Source organism: Linderina pennispora (assembly GCF_002104995.1).
Source record: "Linderina pennispora strain ATCC 12442 chromosome Unknown DL89scaffold_10, whole genome shotgun sequence".
Taxonomy (NCBI): domain Eukaryota; kingdom Fungi; phylum Kickxellomycota; class Kickxellomycetes; order Kickxellales; family Kickxellaceae; genus Linderina; species Linderina pennispora.
Window position 1 is genome coordinate 762,595 of NW_024468258.1, and position 16,683 is coordinate 779,277.

Below are 16,683 nucleotides of genomic sequence, written 5' to 3' on the forward strand. Positions count from 1 at the left end.
CGATTAAGCGAGCGACGTCACACCCCGCATGTCTGGGGCCACCTGCCACCAGAAGAAAAATATTCGCACCGCCGCCTGTCCTCCTCTCTGGCTTCCACGCATTTTTCTTCATTCTTTGCCCGATCGTATTATAAAGATATTACTTTTTGCCACAGATTATTCATACTAGCTCTTTTCTGTAGCCCTACCAGTGTCAATTCGCAGCAATGGACGACGACAGTAGGTTCCAGACCCACACGCCGGTGCCGCTGAGGCAGGCGCGCCCGCCCGAGAATGCTACAGCTGACAGCGAGTTGGGCTCCAAGCGGTCGCTGTTTGCTCAGCTGATGAAGACCCCGCGCATTGGGCGGCACCGGTCGCTGGACCTTGGCGCTGTCGACAGAAGCAAGGGACTGCGGGGTCTCCAGATTCCCAATCTCTTGCGGGAGTACCAGCTGCTGCAGCAGCAGCTTATGCAGGACTTGCCCTGAGCAGGCTCTGCCGCACACTTCGCACTGGCAGTTGGTGGCCGAGAGTGCAGTCAATGCAATCGTCACCATCCGGTTCTGTCAGACAGTGGCCTTTGACACTACCAGCGCCGTGGCATCCGAGGCATCTGGATTCGTCGTCGACAAGGAGCGCGGCATTATTCTGACTAATCGTCATGTGGCCTGCGCGGGTCCGTTTGTTGGCGAGGCGGTATTCCAGAACCGGGAGCAGGTCAATGTGCACACCATTTACCGCGATCCGATTCACGACTTTGGGTTTCTCAAATATTCACCTAGTGATGTAAAGTACTACGACGTACACGAGCTGCCCTTAGATCCGAGCAGGGCCAAGTTGGGAACAGAGATCCGTATCATTGGAAATGATGCCGGCGAGGAGCTCTCCATCCTGGCTGGCCAGATATCTCGTATCGACCGTAATGCACCCGACTTTGGCCCAATGACGTATAACGACTTCAATACCTTCTATCTGCAGGCTGCTGCCAGTTCGAGCGGCGGCAGTTCGGGCAGCCCTGTTATTGATATTCATGGCAGCGCAATCGCCTTGCAAGCAGCTGGGCGGAACGAGGGGGCCACTGACTTCTTTTTGCCGCTTGATCGGGTCAAGCGCGCACTGGAGCTGGTGCAGGCGGGCAAACCTGTAGATCGTGGCGATATACAGGTGCAGTTTCATGTACGAGCCATTTGATTACGTGCGACGCATTGGGCTGTCGCTTGAAACCGAGAAGCAGATACGCGAGCATGACCCAAGCGAGATTGGTATGCTAGGTCGCGGAGACAGTATTGCCCGAGGGACCCGGTGACATAGCCGGCCTGGTCACTGGCGACGTGCTGGTCAGTATCAACGAGCGGATTGTGACAAAGTTTGCCGATCTGGATGAAATTCTGGACAACAGCATTGGCAAGCAAGTCAGGACGGTCATTGAGCGTGACGGCGACAGAGTCGAGCATATGATTGAGGTGCAGGATGTCAACAGCATCACGCCTGACCGCTTTGTCGAGATGGGTGGTGCTGTCCTGCACAATCTCTCCTACCAACTCGCCAGGTACTACTGCGTGCAGGCCACCGGTGTATTTGTCGCGCAGGTGTGGGGCATGCTGCCGCTGGAGGATGCAGGCGAGGGTGTGGTTATAAGATCTGTCGATGGCCATGAAACACCCACACTCGACGACTTTATCCAGGTCATACGCCGGATCCCTGACCGCACACGCGTGCCTGTTGTGTACTACTCGCTGAATGACATTCACGAAGAGTACGTGCACATTGTTGAGAACGAGCGGCCATTGGACGGATATGAACATATACACCCGCAGCGATGACACGGGCGTGTGGGAATGCGAGACAGTTGATCCGCCTAGCGAAGTGTGCCAGGTCGAGCAGCAAACAGCGCGATTTGCCACATCGGCTAATCCCAACTGTGCAGACTATCATTCCGTCGCTGATTCAGGTCCACTTTTACATGCCATGGATGATCAATGCATTCCCAGTATGTCGCAGGACGGGAACCGGACTGATCGTCGATGCTGACGCGTGGGCTGGTGGCGATCAGCCGGAGCATCGTGCCGTTTGAGCTCGGCGATCTGTCGTTGACTGTAGCTGAATCGGTGACCATCCCCGCGACGGTAAAGTACCTGCATCCGAACGCTGAATTTTGCTATTGCACAGTACGATCCCAGAACTATTGGGAAAGACGCCTGTCCGCACAGCACAGCTAGCCACCAAGGGCAACAGCGAAGGGGACCAGCTGATGCTCCATGCGTACAACGACGGCAAGGGTCTAGCATCGATTCGTGCTATGGTGTCGACGGTGGGGCCGATGACCATCACGAAACACTCGCCGCCGCGGTTCCGCTCCATCAATGCCGACTGGTTCAAGCTCGATACCCGGGCAGCGCAAAAATACAACACAGGCGTGCTTACCGACATGGATGGCGTCGTCAGCGGTATGTGGGTATCGTACATTGACGATATGGATGATGAGGGAACAAACAATGAGTATTTCTACGGTCTGGATGTGTGCAAGATCCTGCCTGTCCTCGAGCCTCTGCGTCGAGACGAACACCCCAAGTTGCGAACGCTGGGCGTTGAGCTGTCGACGATATCGCTGGTCGAGGCCCGCCATCTGGGACTGGACCGGAGCTGGATTGGCCGGATTGAGGATGTCAGCCCTCATCATCGCCAGTTGCTGATGATCAGCCGCATTGTGTGCGGCAGTCGCTGTAGCGATGTGCTGAATCCTTTGGATGTGGTGCTGACAGTAGACGGCAAAGTCGCGACACAGTTTGCTGATTTTGATCGAGCATTCAGTGCCCCGAGCCTCACATTACAGGTTCTGAGACACAAACAGGTAGTGGAGGTAGTTGCAGAGACCGACGGCGAGGATGCGTACGGATACTCGGCGCATCCTCCAGTGGTCTGGCGCAATTTTGCACGAGCCGCACACTGCCGTGCGTCAGCAGTGCCGCCAATTGCCGTCGCGCACATACGTTTCGTATAACGCATATGGATCGCCAGCATACACTGCTGGGATGGCACCGACCTCGTTTGTCACACATGTCGAGGACATGGAGACGCCGGATCTAGACGCCTTTGTCGGATGCTGTGCGCAAGCTGTCGACGGCAAAGAGCTCGTTTGTATGTGTGCGCATTGTTGGCCTAGACAAGATCCCCTCGGTTATCAGTGTCAAGCTCAACACACACTACTGGCCGACAGTCGAACTGGTCAAGGACAGCAGCAGGCCGAATGGATGGAACCGCATTCACTACGACAGTTAGATACCGAAAAAATTTATACATCATGCAGGCATAACCTTTTCTTTCTCTACTCTAGTTCTTCTCAAAGATGAAATCGACCAGCTCCTTGTACGCCTTCTCGACATCCTCGTTGACAATCTTGACGTCGTACGCATTGGGCTGCTTGGCGAACTCGAGCTCCTTCTTGGCAGTGGCCAGGCGCTTCTGAATGCTGCTCTCGTCGTCAGTGCCACGCCCACGCAGCCGGCGCTCCAGCTCGTCCTCGCTGGGCGGCGCAACAAAAATGAAACGAGCATCCCATATCGGTCTTCTTCACCAGGGCCACGCCCTGCGTATCAATATCCAGGATGCACGTCTTGCCAGAGGTGGCGACATCCTTGACTGACTGGATCGTGGTGCCGTACATATTGCCCGAGAACTCGGCGTGCTCGATGAACTCGTTGTTGTTGACAGCAGCAATGAACTGCTCGCGGGTCAGGAAATGGTAGTCCTTGCCGTCGACCTCGCCGGTGCGCGGCTGGCGGGTGGTGTTGGACACGCTGAAGCCAAAGTCCAGACGGGTAGTCAGCGAACAGGCGCTTGAGCAGGGTGCTCTTGCCAGTGCCCGAGGGGCCATAGATCACGATCGGCTTCTTTGAAACGGTAGACATGGCGGCGGTTGCGTGTAGGCGGCGGAGCGAATTTAGGCTGTTGCGCAATGCAAAGGACATTCAAAAACAGAGGGTGTTGTGCGAAATTGGCAAAGAGATGAAGGGTCCAAGCTGGCGAAACCTGGCAAGGTCGACCAGCAAATTAAGAACTCGCGGGGCAGGGATTTAGCAGATCAGATCACTCGTGATTGATTGGCGGGTTGGAGCTTGGCTGTGATTAGCTTGGGCAAGGAAACCAGCGCGCCTGCAGCTAAACTGACCAGAAACGCGGCGAGGCTGGCCGTTCCACCTTTTGATCACTCGCAAACCTGAGGTATGTGAAATTTTTATATCGCGTCAAAGAGTCGGGCGATGGATACGGCAGCGGCAGAGATACTCGCATCCATGGTGGAAGATGGCGCAGCGTGGGCGTGGTGCGGGCCGTGAGGATGCTCATTTTTCCGGGCAGCGTGAATCCCTCTAATTTTGAATGCGCGGAATTTGTCATTTGCGGCCGGCCCATGCTGGAGTGCGCACCATTTCCACCAGCGCTGCTAGTCGACAGAAGCGGCCCCTGCCCTTGGCGCGGAATGCGGTCAATAGCATGGCCCTGCAGCCTGAAGACGGGTCCGCCATCAGTGAACGTTGTATTTAGAGCAGAGAACTAACTTTTGTTGTGCACGCGCATCTGCCAATTTGCTGCTGGTGGGCAATTGTCTCCGCTTTTTGTAGTATACGAGGATAGTAAAAATGGCCTCTGTTCTTCCCGCCGAAGCTCGCTCTGAGACCCCTGGCATCCGCCTGTTCAACAAGTGGACTTTCGAGGATGTCGAGATCAAGGATATCTCCCTGACCGACTACCTGCAGATCCGCAACCCTGTGTACCTGCCCCACACCGCCGGCCGTTACGCCGCGCGCAAGTTCCGCAAGGCCCAGTGCCCCATCGTCGAGCGTCTGACCAACTCGCTCATGATGCACGGCCGCAACAACGGTAAGAAGCTGATGGCCGTCCGCATCGTCAAGCACGCGTTCGAGATCATCAACCTGCTCACCGACCAGAACCCGATCCAGGTCCTCGTTGATGCCATCATCAACACCGGCCCGCGTGAGGACTCGACCCGCATTGGCTCCGGCGGTACCGTCCGTCGCCAGGCCGTCGATGTGTCGCCCCTGCGCCGTGTCAACCAGTCGATCTCGCTGCTGACCACCGGTACCCGCGAGGCTTCGTTCCGCAACGTCAAGACCATCGCTGAGTGCCTCGCCGATGAGCTCATCAACGCTGCCAAGGGTTCGTCCAACTCGTACGCCATCAAGAAGAAGGACGAGCTTGAGCGTGTTGCCAAGTCCAACCGTTAAGGTGTGGAGTTTGTGCGCATTCTATTTGCAAATCTTTTGGCAAACCTCATTCCTACAATTCTACATTTTGGACAGGGTTTACAAAAATTTCGAAAACAAGTCTCTTTGTTCGAGTTTCTATCCTCATTTCTACATTTGCTGATGCGCAGCATGTATGCGTGGACATGGTTTTGTGGTGTATATACATGTATGTATGCGCTAAAAGGAAGGGGTGCCTCAGACACGTAAACATATGTATTCAGTAATTTCTCCGGCGTCTGCGGCCCGATGAGCTGTCGTTGTCGCGGTGCGGACGCCTGAATGGGCCGCCAGGGCCAGACGACTGGCGCTGGCTGCCAGAGGGCTTCGATACGCGGTGCCCATCCCAGCGCTTATGACTGCCGCTGCTGTTGCTGCCGCCATAGCTCCGACTGTAGTCGCGATCACGGTCACGGTCACGATCGCTGCGATACGACTGCCTGCTGCTGTAGTTGCTGCTGTGGCTGTTGTAGCTACGGCGCTCGCTGCGGTTTGAGTGCGAGGTGTGGCTCGAGCTTTTGCGCGGTGGGGTGGGGCACGCGCCTGGGCAGTTGCCTGCATTGAACGCGGTGTCGTTCCAGAATGAGCTGGCGCCTCTGCATCTCGGGCGACTGCAGTCGTCGCCAAAGTGGCCCTTCAGCGCGCAGTTGTAGCAAAAGGGCGTGACCGAGTTGTACTTCTTCAGAGGCGGGTACGCGTACGTGTAGCGGCGCCAGATGGTCGGGCACTCTTCCGAATGGTGGTTCTGCGAGTAGCATCTGTGGCACGAGTACCTGGAGCCCTGGCCGCCGGACTTTAGCGGGCAGTCGGCAGCAATATGGCCGCGCATATTGCACCGGTGGCAGACAGCACCAGACAGGGTACAGTCCTTTGACAGGTGTCCTTCCTTGCCGCAGACCATGCAGGTGATGGTGGTGCAGTCCTTGGCAATGTGTCCGGGCTTGTGGCATTTGCGGCAGATGATTTCCTCCTCCTCAAGGAAGTAGCGGTTTCTGCCCTGGAACTCGGCCTCGTCGAGGTAGTCAAAGCTGTCGTCTGCGGTGCTCTTGGCGGCGGCGGCGGCGGCGGCGGCGGGCTCGGCATTGGATTCGTCGAGGCGCAGCAGCGTGGCGACCTGGATCAGCTTACGCTCCATCGGTTCGCCGGCCGGTGCAGACTCGTGCGGCGTTGCCTGTCCGGTCGCCGAAACGCTGTCCAGGTAATTGTCGACGGTTTCATCCTCGGTGTTGAACGCCAGGGTGGATTTCGCCGGCGATTCGTCCATGTCGCTGTCGCTGTCAGAGTTGGTCGCTGAGCGGAATGCCGGCACTGCGGTCACTGCCAGCTGCACTATGTCGCTTGACGAGCCATTGGCAGCTGGCTTTTTCTTTTTGGAGCCGTTGGCATGAGCTTGGTATTTGCTTTCCTCGGCGTCGTCGTCGCTGTCGTCGTCGTTGTCGTGATCTGCTGCTGCCTGGCTGCTAGTATTGGCGGTGGCAGAGGCAGGGATTGCTGCTGTTTGACCGTTGGTACTAGCGGTGGTTGGTGCGGGAGCTGCAGCAGTTGCCTTTGCCTCGCTTTGGTAGTACAGGTGGCTCAAGATCTTTTCCTCGGTATCGCTGTCGATGTCTGACGAGCTACAGGCAGAGGGATCAGTAATCACGATAGGAGGCTGTATAAGCGAGGGTGTGAGACTGCTGCTAGCCTTACCTGCTCGATTCATCGACGTTGTCTCTGTATAGCTCGTCCTCATAGGAGTTGTCGAAGCCTGCGCCAAACATTGGTGAATTGTAAGAAATTGGAAAAAAAAAAAAAGTTTTCTTACAGAGGAGAAAATGTATGCGAGTTGGTTTTTGTTTCTTGTTGGGTTAACGCTTTTTCCTCCCAGAGTGACCAGGAAGTTGAAATTAATAGCAGGTGGATCATACCAGGAACTCGGCCACTACGCTTTTGTCTCTGCTGCAACAAACTCCTCGTACTCCTTGACCAGCACGGGCCAGTAGTGCTCGCGGTCAAACTTGAAGTCCCACTCGCCGCCTGCCTCTCGCTGAAGCCGGGATTTATCAACGAACTCGTCAATGTTGACCCACGGGCCATCTTTCCCGTCCACCTGCTTCTTGCCGTTGACATTGACAAAGGCAATTTTCGACTTTGTGACAGGGTCAATAAAGGGCGCAACGATGTGGTAGAACATCACGAACAGCGTGGGCGGGCTCAGCACAAACGCCTTGTACAGACGCTCCGGATAATGCCCCTCCAGGATATTCAGAAACTCCCTAGCGGTCGACAGCGGCACGGACTGGGACATGGAGTATTTCGAGACGTCAATGACGATTGAGATCTTGGTGACCTTGTCGGGCATGGCGCGGATCGCCTGCTCCATGGTGAATACAACCCAGCGCAGCTGCTCATTTGCGTCCTTGGTGTTTTGGCGGTGGGGGAACATGTACAGGATCGGGTGCCCCTGGTTATCGAACCCGTTCAGGTACTGCTTGCCGACAGACCCCTCGAGCTCCATGTCCTCGGGCGTGATAGCGTGCGGCCGGTACGTGCACCGCCACTCGAGCGTCGCCCGCAGCTTCTTTGCTGCCAGCTCGCCATTGCCCTTGTTGGCGCGCACATACATGAGCATGCGCTGCTCGTCCAGCCATTTCTCTGCGTTGAAGCGCGCCCGCCCGTCGGACGGCTCCTCCGGAAGATCGGCCAGAAGCGCGGTGCGCTGGGACTTGATGTTGTCCAGCGCAGTTTGCTCTGTGGACGTTGGCGCGGGCAGTGTGTCGAGGCCGGTTAGGGATGCGGGCGCGCGGAAGCACGGTGTGGTGTCGTAGTCGGTGGTGTCCGGGGTTTCGGCGGCCGGCGCGCGGCCGAGGAGGCCTGAGAAGAATCCAGCCATGGTGTAGATGTGCTTAGCGAAAGACAAGGAGTGGATGGAGAGGGGAGCTGAGGTGGAGTTTTTTGTGGGTGGCACCAGTCTGGCAAGGCGTTGTGCGGCAGCTCTTGAGGGACTGCTTGCCTAGTGTTTTTGCCTGTTGCCAAATCGGGGCTGGGTGGGCCGGGTTGTTGGCGGGTTTTCCGGAATTGCCGATCGGTCCTCTGGCAGAAGCCTGGCTGATCAAGCAATCGCGGAGCTGATCTGAAATTCGCCGCAGCTGACGTGCTTTCCTGTGCACGGAAATCCACCTACATGTACAAAGCTCACACGCCTCCTGCCAGCTCGTCACTGCACATCTTTCTTTCCAGAGATAAAACGACTTTCCTTTATTCTCACACTGAACAATGGCTGCCACTACTACCCGCACCGTCTCGCGCAACCTCGGCCGGCTGAACGCCAAAACCACGGCGTTCTTCCTCTGCGACATCCAAGAGAAGTTCCGCCCCGGCATCCACGCCTTCGCCTCAGTGGTGCAGGTCGCACAGAAGCTGTCCAAGGCGATCCCAGATCCTCGAGGTCCCGCTGATTGTCACCGAGCAGTACCCGAAGGGCCTGGGCCATACGGCGCCAGAAATCGACATCTCACACGCGTCCCTGGTAGATGCCAAGACCAAGTTCTCGATGGTGACGGAGGCTGTTGCGCAGAAGCTGCGCGAGCTGGACACCAGGAGCGTGGTGCTATATGGAATCGAGTCGCATGTGTGCGTGATGCAGACGTGCCTGGAGCTGCTTGATAACGACTACGATGTGCATGTCGTGGCAGATGGCGTGTCGTCGATGAACGCGACCGGAAATCGACATTGCCCTGGCCCGTATGGCGCATGCAGGCGCGCACGTCGTCAGCTCGGAGTCGGTGCTGTTCCAGCTGACGTTTCGACTCCAAGGACCCCAAGTTCAAGCAAATTAGCAACCTCGTCAAGGAGTTCCAGGCGGCGGCCAAGACCAACGAGCTGCTGCACAGGAAGAGGGCGTCGCTCTAATAAGACTGTTGTTTTTCTCTGCTTTCTTTCTCGGTATCAATGGACCCTTTGCAATTATCAGGCGGCAATGGGGAATGCCTTCAAATCAAGTATGTAACAAAGCGAGTATATAGAAAGGGTGGCTTACTGCTGGTCGACGATTCCCTGCAGCTGGTAGCGCAGGAAGCGAGGGCAGGGCAGAGATGTGCGGGGCAATGCGGCGCCAGGCAGCACGGCCAGGGTCGAACTGGTCCTTGACAAAGCAGAAGAAGTCCATGACCTGCTCGATGGCCTCCTGTGGAAGTGTTGATGATCCAGGGCCGTGAGCCTCGGACACACCTGGGCCATGATGGCCACAAGGTCGCCCAGGATCTGCACATATAGCGCATCGTGGTCGACGAGGCGGTACAGGATGGGGCCGATGGTTGCGCACAGATACAGCAGCTGGGTGTCGGTGCACAGCTGGCCACCGGCCGCCAGCCCAGTGGATAGTGCTAGCAAGCGTGCCAAAGGTGCCGATACCACCGTAGTGCAGGATGCTGTGCAGCAGCGTCAGGTACGTGTTGGGGGCATTGGCCATGTTGCGGTTGCGGTTCAGCTCAAACGAGTTGAACACGGGCGTGGCGGCAAAGGCAGTGTTGCTCTGGGCCGACGCACGGAAGCTGTCGCGCGAGAAATCCACAAACGAAAAATACTGCTTTGGACCCGACACGGTCTTGAGCAGCGGCTCGGTCAGCACAATGTCGGCCAGCTTCTGCACGTACGGGAACGCCATCAGCTCGTCCGGCATGACGTTGACCAGCACACCCGGTGCTATGGATGTAGCTGGCGCCAGGTGCTGTGGGTGGGACTGGTGCCGGCACCGCTACTTGTGCTCTTGTGCTCCTTCTCCCTTTCACCATCCCTATCCATGGACCATGTCAAACCACACCTGCGCCAAGCGGCCACGCGCCGGCCCGCTTCATCCGCGCCCGCTCCTCCCGCTGGAACTCCGGACTCGGTCGATCGGTGACGGTGCAGTGCTGGCAGGCCCGTCAGCGCAGTGCAGGACACCACCACGTCAGCAGCTCGACTACGCATTCGGTCAGCACCAAGCAGGATCGGGTTCGGGATCTCGCGGTAGTGGATCTCGGGCAGGTCGTTCTTGGGCTGGCTTCTCCAGGTGGCGCGTGATGGCCTTGGCAATGCGCTCCATCATGCGGCCCACGTACGGGCGGCCCTACTGACGGCACTGATCCGCCGCGCACAAACTGCTCGAATTCGGACGAGAAGTTCTGCTGGGTCAGATCCAGCAGCGACAGATTCAGGCTGCGCAGCACTGCGGCGTCGTGCAGCGTGGGGGCAGCAAAGTATATAAACAGCGTGTCCATCAGCGTGGTCAGCGGCACCTGGTGTAGGCGGTACAGAATGCCCATGCGGTCCAGCACATCGCGCAGCAGCAGCTTGTCCTCGGCCTCGATCAGGCGACCCAGCGCAAATTCCAGCACCGGCAGCAGGCGCACCATGATGTTTTCGTAGTAGATCGGCAGGCTCAGCGCTGGCGGCGGCTCCAGCGGCACCTTGCTCTTGACCAGATGTGCCTCGTACTCAAAGTACTCGGGGAACTTGGCCATGAATGCCCCGTGCTTGGTCGCGTGGTCGTGGTCGGCCCAGTACCGGCCGCGGAAGTCCAGGCGATGCCACTCGTTCAGGCGCTCCGAGAACATCGGCGACTCCAGCAGCACGAAACCGCGTCAGCGCCATGCGCAGCGGGTCGCGCCGCAGATCATGCTCGCCACGCGTCAGCGCAAACAACACGTGCTCGTGGTGGATCAGATGGAATGTGAACGTGAAGTCGTCCAGCAGCCGCTTGGTGGCCGCGCTCGGCGCTGTCAGCCCGCGTTCCAGCTCGCTGGCCACAATGAAGTCGACCAGCGCTGACGTGTACGCTGACATCTGCGACAGCGGGAACATCAGCAGCACGCGTCGCACAATTGCCATCATCTGCGACGGCAGCGCCGGTGTCCGTCCAGCCTGTGCCATGGCCAGGCGCTCCAAGTACCACCCACAGAACGCACAGGAACACTGGCTGGCGCTGGCGCTGCGCATAGAACTGTCGCAGCTCGTTCTCGGCCTGCGGATTCGGTGCCGCGCTCAGCAGCACCTTATGAACGGGGTGCGACTCAATAAGCTTGCGGATCGATGGCGGCGGCGGGAACAGTGTGGCCCCCTTGGGTGCGCGCGCGTGATTCGCGTAGTAGGCACGTACGGGTCGCGGCAGGATAGCGCAGCACTGACGGCGCCCAGAACTGCGGTGCCGGCGACAGGCTGTCGAGGCAGTCGGTCAGCGACAGGCCAGGGCACGTCGCCCAGTCCACGCATGACGACGATGCGGGAGATCACCATGACAGCGTTGCGCGCCAGCATCGCACACTCGAACCACGCATCCTTGGGCTTCGAATATGCGATTCTGCGAGCCGCGCCAATCGCGCTTGGGTGCGGCGTTAGCGGGACGCCGTGGTACGCCGGGTTCATCAGTGCTTGCAGGAATTCCACATCGTGCTGCAGGTTGACCAGACACAGCGCAAAGCACTCCAGCGAGCTATACAGCTGCCGGTGCGTGACATGCACCAGCGAGTGCCGCAGGTGGTGCACCAGATGCGACGCGTGCGCATAGTACTTGAAGAACCGCAGCAGTCCGGCAGTTCATCAGCTGGTAGACCGTGTATAGCCACCGCAGGGTGGCCGGCGAGAACCGCGTCGTGCCTAGCGCCATGACCTTGTCGCACCGCCGCAGCTTCTCCTAGCACCTCCTTCATCATCAGCTCGTTTCGAATATGGTGCGTTGTACAGCAGCCGGATACACTGTGTCAACGATGTGCGGCGACACACAAACGATGTCATCGCGTGCCTGCGGTAGCTGTGTGCCAAACTGGAATTGCGGGCCTTGCTCGTGCGCCAGCATCATCTTGTACACCAGCTGCAGCATGCGGTGCTTGCCTCCCACGTTGATGTAGTCCAGTACCTGGTACCCGATGTTGCCGCCTTTCAAATACGTTGTCATGGGCCCCTGGAGCTGTCCAATGTCCTCGCGCGACGGCACTAGGTATGTGTACAGTGTGTTCGGCACCACGTACTGCCGGAACTGGCTGACTGTGGCCACCTTCATCACATTGCTGATTGACCGTCCATCTAGCAGCTCATAGTTGTCTTCCTTGTAGTCGTGCGCGAACTCCTTCTGCAGCCGGAACAGAACCGGCGCAAATGGCATTGCCACTGCCAGCCGCGGATGCCGGAACTTTACACCGGCATTGTCGCGGATGTTGGCATTCTGGTGGTACATTGCTGCCTGCAGCGACAGATCTCGCAGATACAGCGCATCCTTGGACACAATCTGCCGCTCGTTGTACATCTGCAGCAGCTGGTCGAGCATGTCCTCGTCGCCCGCCAGGTCCTCTTTGATCACGCCGTTCGACACCTTTTCGATGTGGAACAGTTGCAGCAGCAGCCAGATGTACGAGTTGTCGCGCCGCGTCTCGCTGCCCGGGTGGATGTCGCTGTCCTTGGGGAACACCATGCTGTAGAACCGCTCGTGCACCGCCTTGTACGGAATTGTCTCGAACAGCACAAAGTAGTACAGCTGGTCTGCTACCTCGTTCATTAACTGCCAGTACTGCACGTTGCGTGGCACAATCATACTCTCGTCAGAGTTTTCATTGAGCTTGCGCTCGTTCAGCAGGGTCTCAAAGTCGCACTGGCTCTGGATGTACCGAACAATGTGCTCGATGCGCTGTGCCAGCGCGTCCAGCAGTAGCTGCGCTGTTTCTGACTGCTCTGCCTCGGCGTTGTCACTGAATGACCCGTCCGCCTGCTGTGTCACTCGGTTCGGCACATAGCTGTCGCTGTCCACTGCTGCCAGCGCCCGCTTCTTCATGATCCGGTGGTTGCGGATAGCCGCAAACACCTCGTCTGTGGGCGCGCGCTGGTACAGCATGTCGGCCACGTACTTGTTGGCTGATGGGCCGCGCTCAGTCTCCTCGAATGTCAGCGAGTCGCGCACCAGTGCGTACCCGGGTTGGTCATACACATGTTTGACCGTGTGAGCGCGACTCGCGTGGGAGATAAGCGGCCACGAGCCGTCGGGCGGCAGCAGGATACGGCCGAGCCGCCGTTTCCGGCTGAAGCACAGGTCCACGATGGTCTGCATTTCGCCTGCCAGGATCCCCGACTCAGCCACGGCTGCTCCCGGGTCCAGCTCGCGTGCAATCAGGTAGTAGGACACCAGCGGCCGCCCCAGGCACTGCTCCGACCGCCCGACAAAACAGTCGAACAGCTCCATTGTCGCCTCGAACCGGATCTGCCACCGCGTGCGCCGTGCCGACCCTAGCACGCTACGTGTCGCCGGCTCCGTTGCTGAGCTGTCCAGCAGCAGCCGCCACACAAGCCGGATCATCTCGCGACACACCTTCTCGGGCAGCAGGCTCTGCCCGCTGATCTCCGACAGCGACGCCGCGTGTGTGCCTGCCGACAGACTGGGTGGGTCACCTGGCGTAGTCCCGCCGTACATAATCTTGATTGCCAGCTTCGTCACCATCGATACCAGCCGGACCGCTGCCACCCACGTGCGCGGCCGGTGCAGCTCAAACAGCGAGGTCAAAATCAGATACTCCTCGCCAAACGTGCCGCTGCTCTCGGAAAACTCCCCAGGCCGCTCTCCATTCTTGACGTTACTGTATCGGTTCGCGCAGTGGTACTCGAGCCGCTGCTGGAATATCTCGAATAGCGCACGGAACCCAATGTCCAGCACCGCGCTGGCGTCGTGGATGTTGCGCACGCCGTCCACCACTGTCCGCAGGACGTCCACCGGCGGGGTCTCTGTCATGGCTGCCTTGGCCAGCCGTGTGATAGCGGTGCAGGTAGACTCGCTGTCGTCGAATTCAAACGTCCCGCCGATTGCCACCCGGTGTCCGGTCTCGCCCAATTGCGGTCTGCTAAGACGCGTGCGCTTCACTGGCCGCTCGTCAAACAGCCCCAGGAACGAGCCGCACGGCACCAGGTGTGCCAGGTTCTCGTAACTGGACTCAATGACCCCTAGCAGGTAGCTGTTTAATTGGTCCATGCAGGGAAATAAAAAAGTGGTATAATTATAAATTGAAGAACTACAGGTTGAGAAAAGGAAAAAATCAGAGAATGCGAAGCCAGCTCCCACCTCGTATTCGGAAAAACGCGGGAATCGATGTCATCGTCTTGTGGATCGGCTCCTCGAAGTACAAAAATAAATTCCTGGCACCCATCCCCCAGGCTCATACTGCCAGAATTGGCGCATGGACATCGTAGAAATCCTCCTCGCATCTGCGCCGGGCCGCCAGAAAGGCATTGGCAATTCGCTCGATATCGGGACGCAACCGGCGGTTCCACGTCTCAAACATTGGGATGTTGTGTCTTACAATAGCCGTGATGCGCGCCCGATTTCGCAGGTTCATCCGGAACCGGGTTGCCCGGCGGTAGTACGCATGCCAGTCCATGCCCGGCACTGCGTCGCCTGCCTGCCACGTGCTTGAACGACGCAACAAACATCCGGCGCCAGAACCCGGGTTCAGCGCCGATGAATTTGCACGCAAAGAAGAGCGAGATGAGCGACGCCTCGTCCAGAAAGCGCATCATGTTGTTGAGGATCTCGCTGGGTAGCGCCAGCAAAGCAGAGTGCTGCAGCTGCATGCTGGCCAGGTAGGAGCGGTCGGACGGAGTGAGCGACTCAGGCAGATGGCAGGGTCGCGGGGTTGGCGAGCAGCCACAGATTGCTGGCATCGTAGAAGCCGAACTCGCTGAACTTTTGCGCCACTGTATCGGTCTCGTGCTGGGCAAACCCGGGCACCGCAAAGTCCAGATTCATGACTGTCGGCTGCAGGCACGCGTTAGTTGTGATTCCGCGGTACGTCCACGGCACGCGCCGCCGGTTCAGCTCGCCCGTCAGGATGTCCAGGCAGGCCTCATGCACAATGATGCCCTGGATGTCGCCCGAAAACAGGCTGCCCTCGGCCTCGTTGGGGTTTCTACATGTAATGGCCATGTTAGTGCGCTATGCTACATCCACACCGTAGGGCCTTTCCAAAATACTTACGCTTCTTGGACAATGCGGATGGGCGTATTTTTGAACAGCGAGTCGAATGTGCGCACCACGTCGAATCGCCGGTCCACCAGGCAGCAACCATCCCGGGGGCTGACGCCGCTGTACATGTTGAGCACCCGGAAGCCCTCGGCAAACATCCGGCTATCGCCACAGGAGAACGCCTCGACATCTACAATGCCGGTGTGGGCCATTAGCTGCCAAAGAAACTCTAAAGCCTCCTGTTTTGGAGGGCTTGCTTGTTTTTCCACTTGCCTTTCTCATACTGGCGTGCATCGCCGGACACCTCGAACCTCCAGTCGCCGGTCTTTAGGCTGGTGTAGAACGAGTCGAGGGTGTCGACAAAGACCCCACATATCCAGCAGTTCATTTTTTTTATTGGCAAAGCGAAGAGATGAACACGAAAAAAAAAATTTGTAAGAAAGGAAAGGGATGTGAAGGAGAATGAAAACAAAAATAACAGCAGTGAATGATTTTCTTTTTGAGTTGTCGCACCATGCTCGACATGTGGGTTCCGTTATATACTGCCGGCTGAACTTTTTCCTTTTGGAAAAAACGAAATCGGTGCCAGTGCTTCTCCGGGGACTGGCAATTACGGCAAGCCTCTCCGCTCCGCTCCCATCTACTGCACCACACATGGCGGAGGTCCTTTTTCCATCCATCACCTGCTAACCCAGCACACTATGCTGGATGCCGTGTCGTGTTTTTGCTGGCGCATTTACCAATGCGGACCTGGCTATTCTTGTGGTCGCTAGAATAAGAAAAAGAAAACAGCGTGACCAGATCGTTCCCTTGTGCTCTCTGTGGGGGAAGGACGAAGATACGCACAAGGCAGCGGCGATCTATCTCCTAGCAGGGCCACCAGGCCAAGGAACACATGACCTACAGCGCATATCAGTGCATAATTGCCATGTATCGCATACATCTTGCATGGCAAAGGATTCTGCTTTGTAGGTGTAGATCAGCCGGCTCAGTGACACGGGCCAGCAGCAAGGAAAAAATTTCTCTATGTTGTGTTGGTATAGGGCCTTCGCAGAGTGCTGGCAATATTGGTTCCTTTTCCAAAAATGGCCGGAGGAGGGATTTCCCTACACGCACGCATATGCCAAGTGATGGCAGGCGGAATATCCGTTTACCAAAACAATTCAGCCTTGCTCTCCCTTTTTGTCGTGCCATTCTCAATATCACCTGGTCCGTATGCCGCTACCATGTCCGCATTTGCATTCCCTCCGATGTTCAGCCGAATTCCAACAGTGCGGTCCGTGATAGGGAGGGAAACCTCCGTTTTCTGTATTTCTGGCAGCCTAAATGCTTTCCGCAAGATGCCGACCAACTCTATTCTTGTTCGTCAGGGGTAAGCTGGATCGAGCTTATGTGCATGTCCGACGCTCGGGATTTGCTCGCACGATAGCAGAATATATGATTTGAACTTGAAATATATTGCAATATCATCAGGGGGTAGGG

General features: G+C 57.5%; 8 protein-coding genes across 8 annotated transcripts; 4 read left to right on the plus strand and 4 right to left on the minus strand.

Annotated features, from left to right (window-relative positions):
- Positions 1–206: 206 nt before the first annotated feature.
- Positions 207–3,261, plus strand: DL89DRAFT_275428 (uncharacterized protein; the record flags this gene model as incomplete). The annotated part of the gene is given in 7 exon segments (XM_040889303.1): positions 207–374; positions 502–1,158; positions 1,254–1,738; positions 1,758–1,972; positions 2,163–2,842; positions 2,898–3,077; positions 3,097–3,261. 7 exon segments carry the CDS (start codon positions 207–209, stop codon positions 3,259–3,261), a joined length of 2,550 nt encoding a protein of 849 aa, XP_040742225.1.
- Positions 3,262–3,273: 12 nt separating this feature from the next.
- Positions 3,274–3,927, minus strand: DL89DRAFT_268925 (putative guanylate kinase). The gene is given in 3 exon segments (XM_040888083.1): positions 3,274–3,505; positions 3,531–3,779; positions 3,799–3,927. The coding sequence occupies 3 exon segments, from the start codon at positions 3,888–3,890 to the stop codon at positions 3,313–3,315; spliced, it is 534 nt and encodes a 177-aa protein (XP_040742226.1). The 5' UTR covers positions 3,891–3,927; the 3' UTR covers positions 3,274–3,312.
- Positions 3,928–4,190: 263 nt separating this feature from the next.
- DL89DRAFT_268926 (40S ribosomal protein S5) lies at positions 4,191–5,342 on the plus strand. The gene has a single exon (XM_040888084.1). The coding sequence runs from the start codon at positions 4,620–4,622 to the stop codon at positions 5,223–5,225; it is 606 nt and encodes a 201-aa protein (XP_040742227.1). The 5' UTR covers positions 4,191–4,619; the 3' UTR covers positions 5,226–5,342.
- A 1,822-nt stretch (positions 5,343–7,164) lies between these two features.
- On the minus strand, positions 7,165–8,115 carry DL89DRAFT_268927 (CRAL/TRIO domain-containing protein; the record flags this gene model as incomplete). Its single annotated transcript, XM_040888085.1, has 1 exon — positions 7,165–8,115. The coding sequence occupies one exon, from the start codon at positions 8,113–8,115 to the stop codon at positions 7,165–7,167; it is 951 nt and encodes a 316-aa protein (XP_040742228.1).
- Positions 8,116–8,496: 381 nt separating this feature from the next.
- Positions 8,497–9,220, plus strand: DL89DRAFT_268928 (Isochorismatase hydrolase; the record flags this gene model as incomplete). Its single annotated transcript, XM_040888086.1, has 3 exons — positions 8,497–8,630; positions 8,662–8,922; positions 9,039–9,220. Coding segments are annotated over 3 exons (491 nt in total), but the record flags the coding sequence as incomplete, so codon positions are not given.
- Positions 9,192–14,211, minus strand: DL89DRAFT_285166 (uncharacterized protein; the record flags this gene model as incomplete). The annotated part of the gene is made up of 11 exons (XM_040889811.1): positions 9,192–9,212; positions 9,262–9,408; positions 9,453–9,607; positions 9,636–9,926; positions 9,983–10,262; positions 10,325–10,738; positions 10,770–11,226; positions 11,362–11,694; positions 11,724–11,805; positions 11,882–11,957; positions 11,989–14,211. The coding sequence occupies 11 exons, from the start codon at positions 14,209–14,211 to the stop codon at positions 9,192–9,194; spliced, it is 4,479 nt and encodes a 1,492-aa protein (XP_040742230.1).
- A 19-nt stretch (positions 14,212–14,230) lies between these two features.
- DL89DRAFT_268929 (uncharacterized protein) lies at positions 14,231–15,695 on the minus strand. Its single transcript, XM_040888087.1, has 5 exons — positions 15,475–15,695; positions 15,214–15,391; positions 14,888–15,145; positions 14,664–14,811; positions 14,231–14,638 (listed from the first exon to the last, which is right to left on the minus strand). Exons 1-5 carry the CDS (start codon positions 15,587–15,589, stop codon positions 14,396–14,398), a joined length of 942 nt encoding a protein of 313 aa, XP_040742231.1. The 5' UTR covers positions 15,590–15,695; the 3' UTR covers positions 14,231–14,395.
- Positions 15,696–15,842: 147 nt separating this feature from the next.
- Positions 15,843–16,673, plus strand: DL89DRAFT_33578 (uncharacterized protein). Its single transcript, XM_040891560.1, has one exon. The coding sequence runs from the start codon at positions 16,097–16,099 to the stop codon at positions 16,628–16,630; it is 534 nt and encodes a 177-aa protein (XP_040742232.1). The 5' UTR covers positions 15,843–16,096; the 3' UTR covers positions 16,631–16,673.
- The last annotated feature ends 10 nt before the right edge of the window (positions 16,674–16,683 follow it).

Excerpts from the sequence above, each read along its gene's own strand:
- DL89DRAFT_268925 (XM_040888083.1), bottom strand. The coding sequence starts at position 3,890 with ATGTCTACCGTTTCAAAGAAGCCGATCGTGATCTATGGCCCCTCGGGC. Across the intron at positions 3,506-3,530 it reads AAGACCGATATGGGATGCTC|CGAGGACGAGCTGGAGCGCC; the intron begins GTTTCATTTTTG and ends TGCGCCGCCCAG.
- DL89DRAFT_268926 (XM_040888084.1), top strand. The coding sequence starts at position 4,620 with ATGGCCTCTGTTCTTCCCGCCGAAGCTCGCTCTGAGACCCCTGGCATC.
- DL89DRAFT_268929 (XM_040888087.1), bottom strand. The coding sequence starts at position 15,589 with ATGAACTGCTGGATATGTGGGGTCTTTGTCGACACCCTCGACTCGTTC. Across the intron at positions 15,392-15,474 it reads TGCACGCCAGTATGAGAAAG|ATGTCGAGGCGTTCTCCTGT; the intron begins GCAAGTGGAAAA and ends CCGGCATTGTAG. Across the intron at positions 15,146-15,213 it reads ATCCGCATTGTCCAAGAAGC|AAACCCCAACGAGGCCGAGG; the intron begins GTAAGTATTTTG and ends CATTACATGTAG.
- DL89DRAFT_33578 (XM_040891560.1), top strand. The coding sequence starts at position 16,097 with ATGACCTACAGCGCATATCAGTGCATAATTGCCATGTATCGCATACAT.